The 13,385-nt window shown below is 48.6% G+C and overlaps 1 protein-coding gene across 1 annotated transcript in view; it reads left to right on the top strand.

Moving 5' to 3' along the window:
- The first annotated feature begins 7,126 nt into the window (after positions 1 to 7,126).
- Positions 7,127 to 13,385, top strand: part of DIAPH1 (diaphanous related formin 1) — a 239,636-nt gene continuing 233,377 nt past the window's right edge. The window contains exon 1 of the mRNA XM_068277775.1: positions 7,127 to 7,716. Coding sequence (XP_068133876.1) covers positions 7,579 to 7,716 — 138 coding nt within the window. The 5' untranslated portion in view covers positions 7,127 to 7,578. The remainder of the gene's footprint in view (positions 7,717 to 13,385) is intronic.

Below are 13,385 nucleotides of genomic sequence, written 5' to 3' on the forward strand. Positions count from 1 at the left end.
TACAGCAATGTTTTATTTAGTATTAAAGTGATCCAAAAAGCCAATGCAGAACTTAAAAATCAATATAATTTTGTTACTATGTAGCCTTTTGCCCAAGCTAATGACGCAAAGCCGCATATCAGATACTGATGAGCATGCAGAGCATGCCTATGTCTGCCCGACCCCCCTCTCCTCCCCAGGACCAGGTGCCGATCTATTCGCACCACAAACAGCTGACCGCTCTGACAGGGAGAGAGAGCGGCAGCACTTCCAGCGCAGCCACGGCAGAGCAGCCGCCACCGTGCATCTCTCTCACATGTCTCACATGTGACTCGGCGGCGGCTGCTCTGCGTGGCTGCGCTGGAAGTGCTGCCGCTCTCTCTCCCTGTCAGAGCGGTCAGCTGTTTGTGGTGCGAATAGATCGGCACCTGGTCCTGGGGGGGAGGGGGGGGAGAGTAGGGTCGGGCAGACATAGGCATGCTCTGCATGCTCATCAGTATCAGATATGCGGCTTTGCGTCATTAGCTTGGGCAAAAGGCTACATAGTAACAAAATTATATTGATTTTTAAGTTCTGTATTGGCTTTTTGGATCACTTTAATACTAAATAAAACATTGCTGTAGAGATTTAAATTTCACTTTGGGGGCTAACAGTTACTCTTTAAAATAACTTTCCAGCAATTTTCAACTGAAAAAGTACTGAAAAGTAAATACAAAAGTACTATCAAAATAATTTTGAGTATTTTCTTGCTTGCTGGTGGCTTGACAGGCATTTATTGACAAATTTAAAAATATCACCTAGGAGAAAACTTAGGTAAAAAAGTGAATTGCATATGGCCACCTGTCTTTAACTTTAGAATTCTGTAGTTTTTTTTAAGGCTTGACATGTTAACTTTAGACATCTCTCCTTATCTTAAAGACAGAAGAGTTAACTTTAGTTTTGCCTGAGGTAAAATGTTTTCTGAATACTACATGCCTTATCACCATGGTGATAACTTTAGAAACAGCTCAGAAACGTTATTAAAGACAGGAGAGAAGCTTAGTGAAATTAGTTTATTAATGTCATGTAGAGGAGAGGACAGCAAGGCAGGTTTTTGGCTCTGAAGAAGAAAGTTTAGCTTGTGAAACAGCTGTCAGGCATCTTACACCCCCACTGTGTATACCTGACTGGAATAAAGGGCTTTTAACCTCCCGGGCGGTAAGCTCGGGCTAGCTGCCAGGAGCTCTATGCAGAGTATAGCGTGAAGCAGGCGTTTTTACCCACCTCCCGGGGGATCCAGACGTCGGTAGCCATTCTCCTTCCTGTCCTCCGATGCTCTGAATCACTCTGGTGAGATCGCCGTCAGTAATCTCACTACAGAGTTACAGTGCCACCCGGACTACGGACGAAAAATTGCAGTGCTGGAGCCCAGGCAGGTGAATGAGTAAAGGGGCTGCTGCTGGTTTTCTGACGGCATGATTTTTCCCAGATTTTAGGGTCTGAAACATGCATAAACTATCCTAAAATCTGGAAGTCACACCACCAGGGAGGTTAAGGAGCGGTGCCTTGCTTTCCTTCTCTCCTCTACATATGCATGATTGGAAACCTAAAATATGCTTAAAGTAATTAAAGTGTAACTGTTAGGCATAAAATCTAAAAACATTTTTTTTCAGAATCAATCTTACTTTTTTTTTGCAGGAGAATAATCAGTCCCCCGGTCCTCTGCTCTAATTTCGTACATCAGCCGCAAAAGAGAAGTTGCAGTGCATGCTGGGGGATATTTTCCCCCTTTATGGTCCTTCCCTCTGCCTCAGTCACAGCTTATTCAGCCTGATTGGCTGAAGCCTCTATCACTCCCACGCCTGTTCCTCTCTGATTGGCCACCTCTTAGTGTGCCACGGTCCACCCCTCCCCGCATTGCAGTCGCATCTGTTTGCAACCCTGCACTGCTGCCACATGCTTGGGGATTCCCACCGCATCCACTGTTACCCCGCAGCATCCCCCTCCTCTCCGCAGCATTACAGATCGATGTGGGAAGGAATAAAGGCAGCGCTCACCAACTCACCTACTCATGGTTCCAGGCGCTGGAGTTCCCGTCTATGCTCTGCACTACCGCCGTAAAGGGCAGCGGTAGTGTAGAGAGTATAGAAGGGAACTCCAGCGCCTGGAACCATGAGTAAGTGAGTTAGTGTGTGCTGCCTTTATTCCTCCCCACATCGATCTGTAATGCTGCGGGGACTGGAGTGAGGGACGAAATGACATTAGAATTGGCTTCAGCCTGAGGGTCTCAAGATGGCCCCTGCCAAGAACAGGATTCTCTTAATTTTACTATATAAACTTCACTGAAATCAAAACATGGACAGTGCAATAATACATCCGTTATGTAAGTAGAGCAAGTATTTATCTACTTACATGTGTTTTTTTTTCTGGCAGAGTATGGCTAATAGCGCCTATTTAATTGATAACTTGCTAATAGGTTGCAAATGTTTGCAGGTCTCACCTAGTTGTGTGTGGTCCGGGATTAGTCATGGAGAGAACCCGAAGACATACCGTAACAACAAAAGTTATTTAGGTGATACCTATAATGACTAACTACAAGATTTCTCTGCAAGCTTTCTAAACTTTAAATTTCTTCTTTAGGCATGTTTCAGAACTGGATCAGAACCATCCAGTTCTTAAACATGCCTGACGAAGATACTAGTTTCAAAAGCTTGCAAAGAAATCCTGTACAGTTACTCATTAGAGATGGCTCGAACCTCCGATTTTCGGTTTGCGAACTTCCGCAAAAGTTTATGAAACTGCGAACTTTGCAAACCGCAATAGAATTTAATGGGCAGGCCAACTTTCAAAACTACAAACACTAATTATGGCCACAAAAGTGATGGAAAAGATGTTTCAAGGGGTCTAACACCTGGAGGGGGGCATGGCAGAGTGGAATACACGCCAAAAGTGCCGGGGAAAAATACGGATTTGACCCACAGCAGGGTTTTAACCACCCTGGCGTTCTATTAAGATCGCCAGGGCAGCTGCGGGAGGGTTTTTTTTAAATAAAAAAAAAACTATTTCATGCAGCCAACTGAAAGTTGGCTGCATGAAAGCCCACTAGAGGGCGCTCCAGAGGCGTTCTTCCGATCGCCTCCGGCGCCCAGAATAAACAAGGAAGGCCGCAATGAGCGGCCTTCCTTGTTTTGCTTAGATCGTCGCCATAGCGACGAGCGGAGTGACGTCATGGACGTCAGCCGCCTCCGATCCAGCCCTTAGCGCTGGCCGGAACGTTTTGTTCCGGCTACGCTGGGCTCAGGCGGCTGGGGGGACCCTCTTTCGCCGCTGCTCGCGGCGGATCGCCGCAGAGCGGCGGCGATCAGGCAGCACACGCGGCTGGCAAAGTGCCGGCTGCGTGTGCTGCACTTTATTTGATGAAAATCGGCCCAGCAGGGCCTGAGCGGCAGCCTCCGGCGGTGATGGATGAGCTGAGCTCGTCCATACCGCCAGGCTGGTTAAGGGCAGAAATCACATTGCATGCTAAATTGGAGGCAAACAGAGCTTTAAAACATCTTGCGTGTGTATACATCAATCAGGTAGTGTAATTAGTGTACTGCATCACACTGACACACCAAACTCACTGTGTAACGCACCGCAAACAGCTGTTTGTGTAGTGATGGCAGTGCTGGACTGGTGCGCACCATGGCCAGAGTGCAGGCGATGGCTGTTTTCAAGCCCATATGGTCGCCAGGCTGAGGTAGCTCAATAACAAAACAGTGACTGTGGAGCTGATTGAATTTGGTCTGTCCACAATGAAGCAATGACCTTATTATCTTGGGTCAGGTGTGCCTCCCAACACACTCATATAGCTGGCGGTCCTTACTTCATTGTGATATGCAAGCCCCTTCACAACGGCAAGGTAACGATCACAAAGGGAAATTGACACATGTACAGGACTTTCTTGTTGTTGTTGTTGCAGCTGCAGTGCAGCCAGAAAAATTAGGCAGGCATGTGCATGCACCAGAAAAAAAATATTATTGTTTTTGTTTGCGGCTGCTGTTAGCAGCGGCCTTAAAAATTCAGGAATCCACCTGGAGTCCTGGTGGACCCTGTTGGTGGTGGCGGAGAAGGCAGTCAAGCGGCCTGCAAGTCGTCGGGCAGGCCTCACTGTGCTTTGCAGACCAGGCATCCGTGGTCAGATGGACCCTTGACCCAGCGCTGTGTGCCAGAGATGACACCACTTGCCTTTCAACATCACGGTACAGTTTGGGTATCACCTTTTTTGAGAAATAATTGCGGCCTGGTATCTTCCACTGTGGTGTGTGGCTTTGCTTTTGTGTGCTGCTTTTCCTCAGGTGGTCATCCCATTGCAGTTTGTGCTTTGTCATCATGTGCCTTCGTAAGGAAGCTGTCCCTACGCGGCCGGGTCTTGGTCTTTCCACGGCTCAATTTTCAGTGGCACAGAGTACAGATGGCATTGCTCTCATCTGAGGCAGACACACAAAAAAATTCCACACTGCTGAGCCCTGGGATGATGGTACTTAGGGGGTGGCGGCCGAGTGTTAAGTGGGGTGCCAGAATCAGAGCAGGAGGAGGAAGATATGTCACGGTTCTGTGTGGAAGCTGAGGAAGATGAGGTGTTCTGTGTTAAATAGTCAACTACGTCCTGACAATCTTGGGGTTTGATGGCACGTGCCTTCTGAACACTGTACTTTGGTCCAGGGCACACAAAATTACGACAGCACGACCTCGAACAGACCTGCCGGATGGCCTGCCTCTGGCTATGCCTTTGCCTGTTTTGTCAATATTGGGGTGGATGAAGTGAAAGGTATTCACTGACCTGAATAATACAATGTGCAGTCACACAGGTGCAGTGAAAGGTATACACATGGCCGGATTTCTGGCAAGGCCACATAGGCCATGGCCTAGGGCACCAGATAAACAAGGGGCGGCCTGCAGACAGTGGGCATTATTTGCAGGTCATTATTTGCAAGTGTCCAAACAAATGAAAGGGGTCAGGATAACTGCACTATTAGTACCAGCTGGCATCTGCCTGTGCTGTGCTACAGGCAGCTGCAGTCCATTAATCAAACGTTTGTGAACAGTGTGTGACTAGCAAAAAGCCAGGCCTTGTCCAATGACATAGCAGCAGCTGCAGGCAGTTACAGAAGGCCGGGTCTCACGCACTTGGCGTGGGGGATGAAAGGACCAGGGACAGCACCAGCAAATAGTACAGAATACAGAAGGCAGCCTCTCACAGTACACATTTCTTAATTATTGATTGGCCAGCGCTGTTACCCTGAAAACAGCAGTGGGTACAGGACTCACTTTTACGTGTTGCTGACCCCACCCAATGTCCAATTGTGAGCCACTTTTGACAATGTGTGTGTGGTGGATGGATCCCACCACGCCCATCACCTGTAGATCGCTTGATTGACCAGTTCCCCGTGTGACGTGATTGATTCACTTCATATTGCCATAGAGACCTCGGCACTAGCCACAATAAAGGGCACCAGCGGCCCAAAAATGTTTGGGTGGGTGTGTGTGTGGAGAGAGGTGGTAGGATACGGTTTTGGTTGGGGCGGCTGGTAATAGTCGGCCTTGGGCGGTAAGATGTACAAATCCGGCTGGGTATACACTGACTGCTGGTATAACAATGTGCAGTCACACAGGTGCAGTGAAAAGGTATGCAGTGACTGCTGGTATGGTATAACAATGTGCAGTCACACAGGTGCAGTGAAAGGTATGCACGGACTGGTATCAATACAATGTGCAGCTGTCACACACACAGGTGCAATGAACTGGTATGCAGTGACTGGTATATGAAACTGCGTGCTGTCATGCAGGTGTAGTGAACAGGTATGCACGGACTGGTATTACAAATGTGCAGCTGTCACACACACAGGTACAGTGAACAGGTATGAAGTGACTGGTATACAAAACTGCATGCTGTCACGCAGGTGCAGTGAACAGGTATGCATGGACTGGTATTACAAATGTGCAGCTGTCACACACACAGGTACAGTGAACAGGTATGCAGGGACTGGTGTATAACACTGCATGCTGTAACACAGGTGCAGTGAACAGGTATGCACGGACTGGTATTACAAGTGTGCAGCTGTCACACACACAGGTACAGTGAACAGGTATGCAGTGACTGTTATATAAAACTGCATGCTGTCACGCATGTGCAGTGAACAAGTATGCACGGACTGGTATTACAAGTGTGCAGCTGTCACACACACAGGTACAGTGAACAGGTATGCAGTGACTGTTATATAAAACTGCGTGCTGTCATGCAGGTTCAGTGAACAGGTATGCACGGACTGGTATTACAAATGTTCAGTCGTCACACACACACAGGTACAGTGAACAGGTCTGCAGTGACTGGTATATAAAACTGCGTGCTGTCACGCATGTGCAGTGAACAGGTATGCACGGACTGGTATTACAAATGTGCAGCTGTCACACACACAAAGGTGCACTGAAAAGTAAGGCACTGAATGTGCTGGGCCTGGCACAGTATAGCAATTAGCAAGGGCCAGCTGCGACACAGGTACAGTGAACAGGTATGCAGTGTGCACGCACCCTTACTAGGTAACCACGTAGGGCGTGCGTGTATGCAGAGACGGAACCCCGGAAGCCAGCGGGGGGCCAAAGGGCCGCGGAGAGGTATATTACAGCAATGTGCATTTTTCCGCAGTAGGGTGGAAAAAAAAAAAGCTGACGCTGCTGCTGCTCTCAGCTGGCTAAGAGTGCAGATTTGGCCAAGGGAAAGCGGGAGAGCTTTGTGTTTACCCGCGGCCTCAAGTGTGACCCTAACCTTAAAGTTCGCCAAAATTAACCTTTCACAGATTCCATACATGCTATCAAAGAAGTAGTGATCTGTTATCAGATCATTGCCTCTTTACAACAATGCTTTGTAAACTGTGTACATCTCCAGTCTGCAGATACTAAGCCTGCTGACTGCTGTGAAGAATGAATGAACAGCTTGGCGCTTCTTTGACATAAAGCAATCCAGAAGTGCTTATCCTGGCTGTGGCCAGCAGATGGTAGCATCGTTGTGCGCACAGCGCAAAGCACGCCCACTCAGCCCCTCAGTTCATAAGCTGTAAATGGTACATCCATCATTCTTTTCAATACTCAAAAGAGAAGCTGCATTCCGTGTGAGGCAAGAGAGGGAACATTCCAGGCAAACAGCAAGAACTGAAAATCTCCCCCCACATGTAGCTAACAAGAAAAAAGCAGCAATACGCTTGTGGTCCTTCCCTACTTTTTTACTTTGGTTTGGTCTGAACCCGGAAGCATTGAGGAAGAACTTATTTCAAAGTGTAGTTTTGCCCTTTCTTCCGCCCTCACGTGTGAATGGCTTCGCCTGTTGCACGCTTGCTCATGAATATGCAGCGTTTATGCTAATGAGGAGCGAGCAGCGTGTGCTGCAGGGGAAGCGGCGAGAACTGGTGGAAGAGATAAGCGGGCCCGGACTGTACCAACCCAGAGGAACCCGGACTGAACCAAGGACTGCTCTGCTAGAGGGGCCGGTACCGCGGAGCCCTATCACAGCCCGGGGACTACAGCGCAGCACCCTATACCTTACTCCTTGTCCAGCCAGGCCTCTGGGGAGAGGGAACCGGCGGCATGGATCCGCCAGCTGGAGGAGGAGGATATAGAGAAGGAGGCTATGGAGGGGGGCCCCCTGCTCCAGGGAAGAGCAACAAGGAGAAGAAGAAGCTCAAAGCACCGGACGAGGGAGGAGGAGAGAAATCTAAGAAATTTGTAAGTTTCCTGAAGTCTTGTGTGACAACAGAGTCTGTATCCGGAACTGTACCAGCTGACAGGTCCTCCCACTGTATTGTGCACCTGAATGTGTATAGAGGTGTACCAACTGACAGGTCCCCCCACTACTGTACACCTGAATGTGTATAGAGGTGTACCAGCTGACAGGTCCCCCCACTACTGTACACCTGAATGTGTATAGAGGTGTACCAGCTGACAGGTCCCCCCACTACTGTGCACCTGAATGTGTATAGAGGAGGTGTACCAGCTGACAGGTCTCCCCACTACTGTGCACCTGAATGTGTATAGAGGAGGTGTACCAGCTGACAGGTCCCCCCACTACTGTGCACCTGAATGTGTATAGAGGAGGTGTACCAGCTGACAGGTCCCCCCACTACTGTGCACCTGAATGTGTAGAGAGGTGTACCAGCTGACAGGTCCCCCCACTACTATGCACCTGAATGTAAACAGAGGTGTACCTGATGACAGACCCCCCCCCCCCCCCCACACACACACTATTGTGCAACTGAATGTGTATAGAGGGGTTCCAGCTGACAGGTTCCCCCACTACTGTGCAACTGAATGTAAATAGAGTTGTACTTGGTGACAGACCCCCCCCCCCCCACTGTGCACCTGAATGTGTATAGAGGTGTACTTGGGGACCTATTCCCCCCCCCCCCCCACTACTGTGCACCTGAATGTGTATAGAGGTGTACCGGCTGACAGGTCCTCCCACTGTACTGTGCACCTGAATGTGTATAGTGGTGTACCAGCTGACAGGTCCCCCCACTACTGTGCACCTGAATGTGTATAGAGGTGTACCTGGTGACAGATTCCCCCCCCCCCACTACTGTGTACCTGAAGGTATATAGAGGTGTACGAGCTGACAGCCCCCCCCCCCCCCCCACCACTACTGTGAATGTAAATAGAGGTATACCAGAATGTATGTAGAGGTTTACCAGCTGACAGGTCCACCCAGTACTGTGCACCTGAATGTATCTAGAGGTATACCAGCTGACAGGTCACCCCCCCCCTCCTCCCCACTGCCACTACTGTGTACCAGCTGACAAGTCCACCCAGTACTGTGCACCTGAATGTATAAAGAGGTATACCTGGTGACAGGTCCCCTCCAGTACTGTGTACTTGAATGTATATAGAGGTAGGGCTGTGGAGTCAAGTCATAGTGATTTTTGGTTACCTGAAGTCAGTCAGTTTTAAAAACTGAGGAGTCGAAGTTGGAGTCAAATTATTATTTTTTTGTACCATTTCCATAGCCCTGCTAGGGCCGTGGAGCCGAGGAGTCAGACATTTTTGGATACCTGGAGTAAAAGTCGTTTTCATAAACTGAGTCATTCGGATGTTTTTTTTTGTACCGACTTCAGAGAGGTATACCTTGTGACAGGTCCTCCCCCAGTACTGTGCACCTGAATGTACGGTATATAGAGGTATACCTGGTGACAGGTCCCTCGAGTACTGTGTACCGGAATGTGTAGAATTATACCAGGTGACAGGTCCCCCCAATACAGTGTACCGGAATATGTAGAATTATACCAGGTGACAGGTCCCCCCCCCCCCAGTACTGTGTACCTGAATTTGTAGAATTATACCAGGTGACAGGTCCCCCCAGTACTGTGTACCTGGATTTTTAGAATTCTGCTAGTTGACAGGTCCTTCCCCAGTACTGTGTACCTGAATGTTTATACATGTATAACTGGTGACAGCCCCCCCCCCAGCACTGTGTGCCTGAATGTATACAAAGGTATACCAGCTGATGAGTCCCCCTGAGTACTAAGCACCTGAATGTATAGATATGTATACCTGGTGACAGGTCCTCCCTAAGTTCTGTGTACCTGATGGTATAGAATTAGGTGCTAGTTAACTTTAGGGGACCCAGTGGGAAAATCTCATAGGGAAATTCAGCTAACGTGATTGGGTGGACAGCATCCTCTTGAACTGCTAGGTTTCCAATAGGTTATAGTAAACTATGCCTACACAATTTGACCACATTATATGCAGCGACAGGTCCTCTTCCAGTGATCTGCTTGCTTGAATGTATTAAATTATCCGTGACTACAGGTCCTCCTCCTGTGCTCAGTGTTCCTGTATGTACAGAATTATTCCTGTTGACAGGTGCTTCTCCCACTACTCTATATTTCAATTATTGCATTATACATGCTAAATAAATCTTATAACAGAATATTTTGCAAATACTCAGCTTCATTTGAGCAAGACATTACTCCCATAATGCATCACATCAGCTCAGTGAGTGAATATGCAAATCAGGGCTGTGTAGTCGGAACAATTTTGGGTACCCGGAGTCGGAGTTTGAGTCGGATGATTTTTTGTACACAATCCACAGCCCTGGTAAGTATTAGACTAAAGAGTCGGAGTTTCGGAGTCAGAGCAATTTTGGGTAACCCGGAGTCGAAATTGGATTCGGTGGTTTCATAAACTGAGGAGTCGGAAGATTTGTGTACCGACTTCACAGCCCTGATGCAAATGATTCATTCATTTATGTTCCACAAAACTGTTCATGTACTGAAAAAAGGTGCCCAATTTGAGTATTTAGTTAAGTCAGAGGCTTCCCTTGTCCACATCCTTCTTGCTGATCTAGAGCGGGGTCGCTAGTCTAGTTAAGGGACCCAACAGGAAACCTCATAGGGAAATTCTGGTAACATGATTGGGTGAACAGCACCCTCTCGAACTGCTAGGTTTTAGATAGGTTGTAGTGAACTAAGCCCACACTATTCAGCTAATCAACACTTTGTGCAGTAGAGAGTGCTGTGATTGGAGAGCTGTTTCCTATGAAGTTTCCTGCAGGGCTGTGGAGTCGGAGTCAGTGATTTTATAAATTGATGAGTCGGAGTTGGGAGTCGGATGATTTTTGTACAAATTCCACAGCCCTGGTAAGTATTAGACTAAGGAGTCAGAGTCAGAACCATTTTGGGTACTTGGAGTTGGCGTCAGAGGTTTCATAAACTGAGGAGTCGGAAGATTTTTGTACCGACTCCACAGCCCTGGTTTCCTGCTGGGTCACCTAAAGCAGACTTGTGCCAAGCTGGGACCCCCCAAGCCTGCACAGATTGCTTTACTTGCGCACTAGTATGGAGGGAACAGGTCCTCCCCCCCCCCCCCCCCCCAGTGATCTGCGTGCCTGAATGTATGGCATTATACCTTCAACAGGTCCTCCTCCAGTGATCTGCGTGCCTGAATGTATGGCGTACCTGGCAACAGGTCCTGCTCCAGTGATCTGCAGGCCTGAATGTATGGCATAATTGGCAACAGGTCCTCTTCCAGTGATCTGCAGGCCTGAATGTATGGCATTATACCTGGCAACAGGTCCTCCTCCAGTGATCTGCAGGCCTGAATGTATGGCATTATACCTGGCAACAGGTCCTCCTCCAGTGATCTGCGTGCCTGAATGTATGGCATTATACCTGGCAACCGGTCCTCCTCCAGTTATCTGCAGGCCTGAATGTATGACATTATACCTGGCAACAGGTCCTCCTCCAGTGATCTGCAGGCCTGAATGTATGGTAATATACCTGGCAACAGGTCCTCCTCCAGTGATCTGCAGGCCTGAATGTATGGTAATATACCTGGCAACAGGTCCTCCTCCAGTGATCTGCAGGCCTGAATGTATGGTAATATACCTGGCAACAGGTCCTTCTCCAGTGATCTGCAGGCCTGAATGTATGGCATTATACCTGGCAACAGGTCCTCCTCCAGTGATCTGCAGGCCTGAATGTATGGTAATATACCTGGCAACAGGTCCTCCTCCAGTGGTCTGCAGGCCTGAATGTACGGCATTATACCTGGCAACAGGTCCTCCTCCAGTGGTCTGCAGGCCTGAATGTATGGCATTATACCTGGCAACAGGTCCTCCTCCAGTGATCTGCAGGCCTGAATGTATGGCATTATACCTGGCAACAGGTCCTCCTCCAGTGATCTGTGTGCCTGAATGTATGGCATTATACCTGGCAACAGGTCCTCCTCCAGTGATCTGCGTGCCTGAATGTATGGCATTATACCTGGCAACAGGTCCTCCTCCAGTGATCTGCGTGCCTGAATGTATGGCATTATACCTGGCAACAGCACCTCCTCCAGTGATCTGCAGGCCTGAATGTATGGCGTACCTGGCAACAGCACCTCCTCCAGTGATCTGCGTGCCTGAATGTATGGCATACCTGGCAACAGCACCTCCTCCAGTGATCTGCGTGCCTGAATGTATGGCGTACCTGGCAACAGCACCTCTTCCAGTGATCTGCAGGCCTGAATGTATGGCATTATACCTGGCAACAGCACCTCCTCCAGTGATGTGCAGGCCTGAATGTGTGGCATTATACCTGGCAACAGGCCCTCCTCCAGTGATCTGCAGGCCTGAATGTATGGCATTATACCTGACAACAGGTCCTCCTCCAGTGATCTGTGTGCCTGAATGTATGACATTATACCTGACAACAGGTCCTCCTCCAGTGATCTGTGTGCCTGAATGTGTGGCATTATACCTGGCAACAGGTCCTCCTCCAGTTATCTGCAGGCCTGAATGTGTGGCATTATACTTGGCAACAGGTCCTCCTCCAGTGATCTGCAGGCCTGAATGTATGGTAATATACCTGGCAACCGGTCCTCCTCCAGTGATCTGCGTGCCTGAATGTATGGCATTATACCTGGCGACAGGCCCTCCTCCAGTGATCTGCAGGCCTGAATGTATGGCATTATACCTGGCAACAGGTCCTCCTCCAGTGATCTGCAGGCCTGAATGTATGGCATTATACCTGGCAACAGGTCCTCCTCCAGTGATCTGCAGGCCTGAATGTATGGCATTATACCTGGCAACAGGTCCTCCTCCAGTGATCTGCAGGCCTGAATGTATGGCATTATACCTGGCGACAGCACCTCCTCCAGTGATCTGCAGGCCTGAATGTATGGCATTATACCTGGCAACAGGTCCTCCTCCAGTGATCTGCAGGCCTGAATGTATGGCATTATACCTGGCAACAGGTCCTCCTCCAGTGATCTGCAGGCCTGAATGTATGGCATTATACCTGGCAACAGCACCTCCTCCAGTGATCTGCAGGCCTGAATGTATGGCATTATACCTGGCAACAGGTCCTCCTCCAGTGATCTGTGTGCCTGAATGTATGGCATTATACCTGACAACAGGTCCTCCTACAGTGATCTGTGTGCCTGAATGTGTGGCATTATACCTGGCAACAGGTCCTCCTCCAGTGATCTGCAGGCCTGAATGTATGGCATTATACCTGACAACAGGTCCTTCTCCAGTGATCTGCAGGCCTGAATGTATGGCATTATACCTGGCAACAGGTCCTCCTCCAGTGATGTTAATTGCATGACATTGTACTTGGTCTCATTTCCTCTCACAGTACTATGGGGTTTCCTGTAATACACCAAATTATACCTGTTGATAGGGGCTCCCCCACTGTTGTAAAAGTTGCAAACTAAAAGTGTCACAAAGGTCATTGACAACCAGGATTTTGTAAATGGCCTTTCACTGTTTTGCCCTTACCCTGAATGAATGGAAATATACCTAGTACTCTTGTTTGTTTTACTGTATAACCAAAAGTGGACACATCAATATGTAGTAGCCAATACTTTTTAGTAGATCTTATAAGGTTATACTTGGCTCAGATTACTTGTGTCAGTAT

The sequence above is a fragment of the Hyperolius riggenbachi genome, chromosome 3 (genome assembly GCF_040937935.1).
Source record: "Hyperolius riggenbachi isolate aHypRig1 chromosome 3, aHypRig1.pri, whole genome shotgun sequence".
Classification (NCBI taxonomy): domain Eukaryota; kingdom Metazoa; phylum Chordata; class Amphibia; order Anura; family Hyperoliidae; genus Hyperolius; species Hyperolius riggenbachi.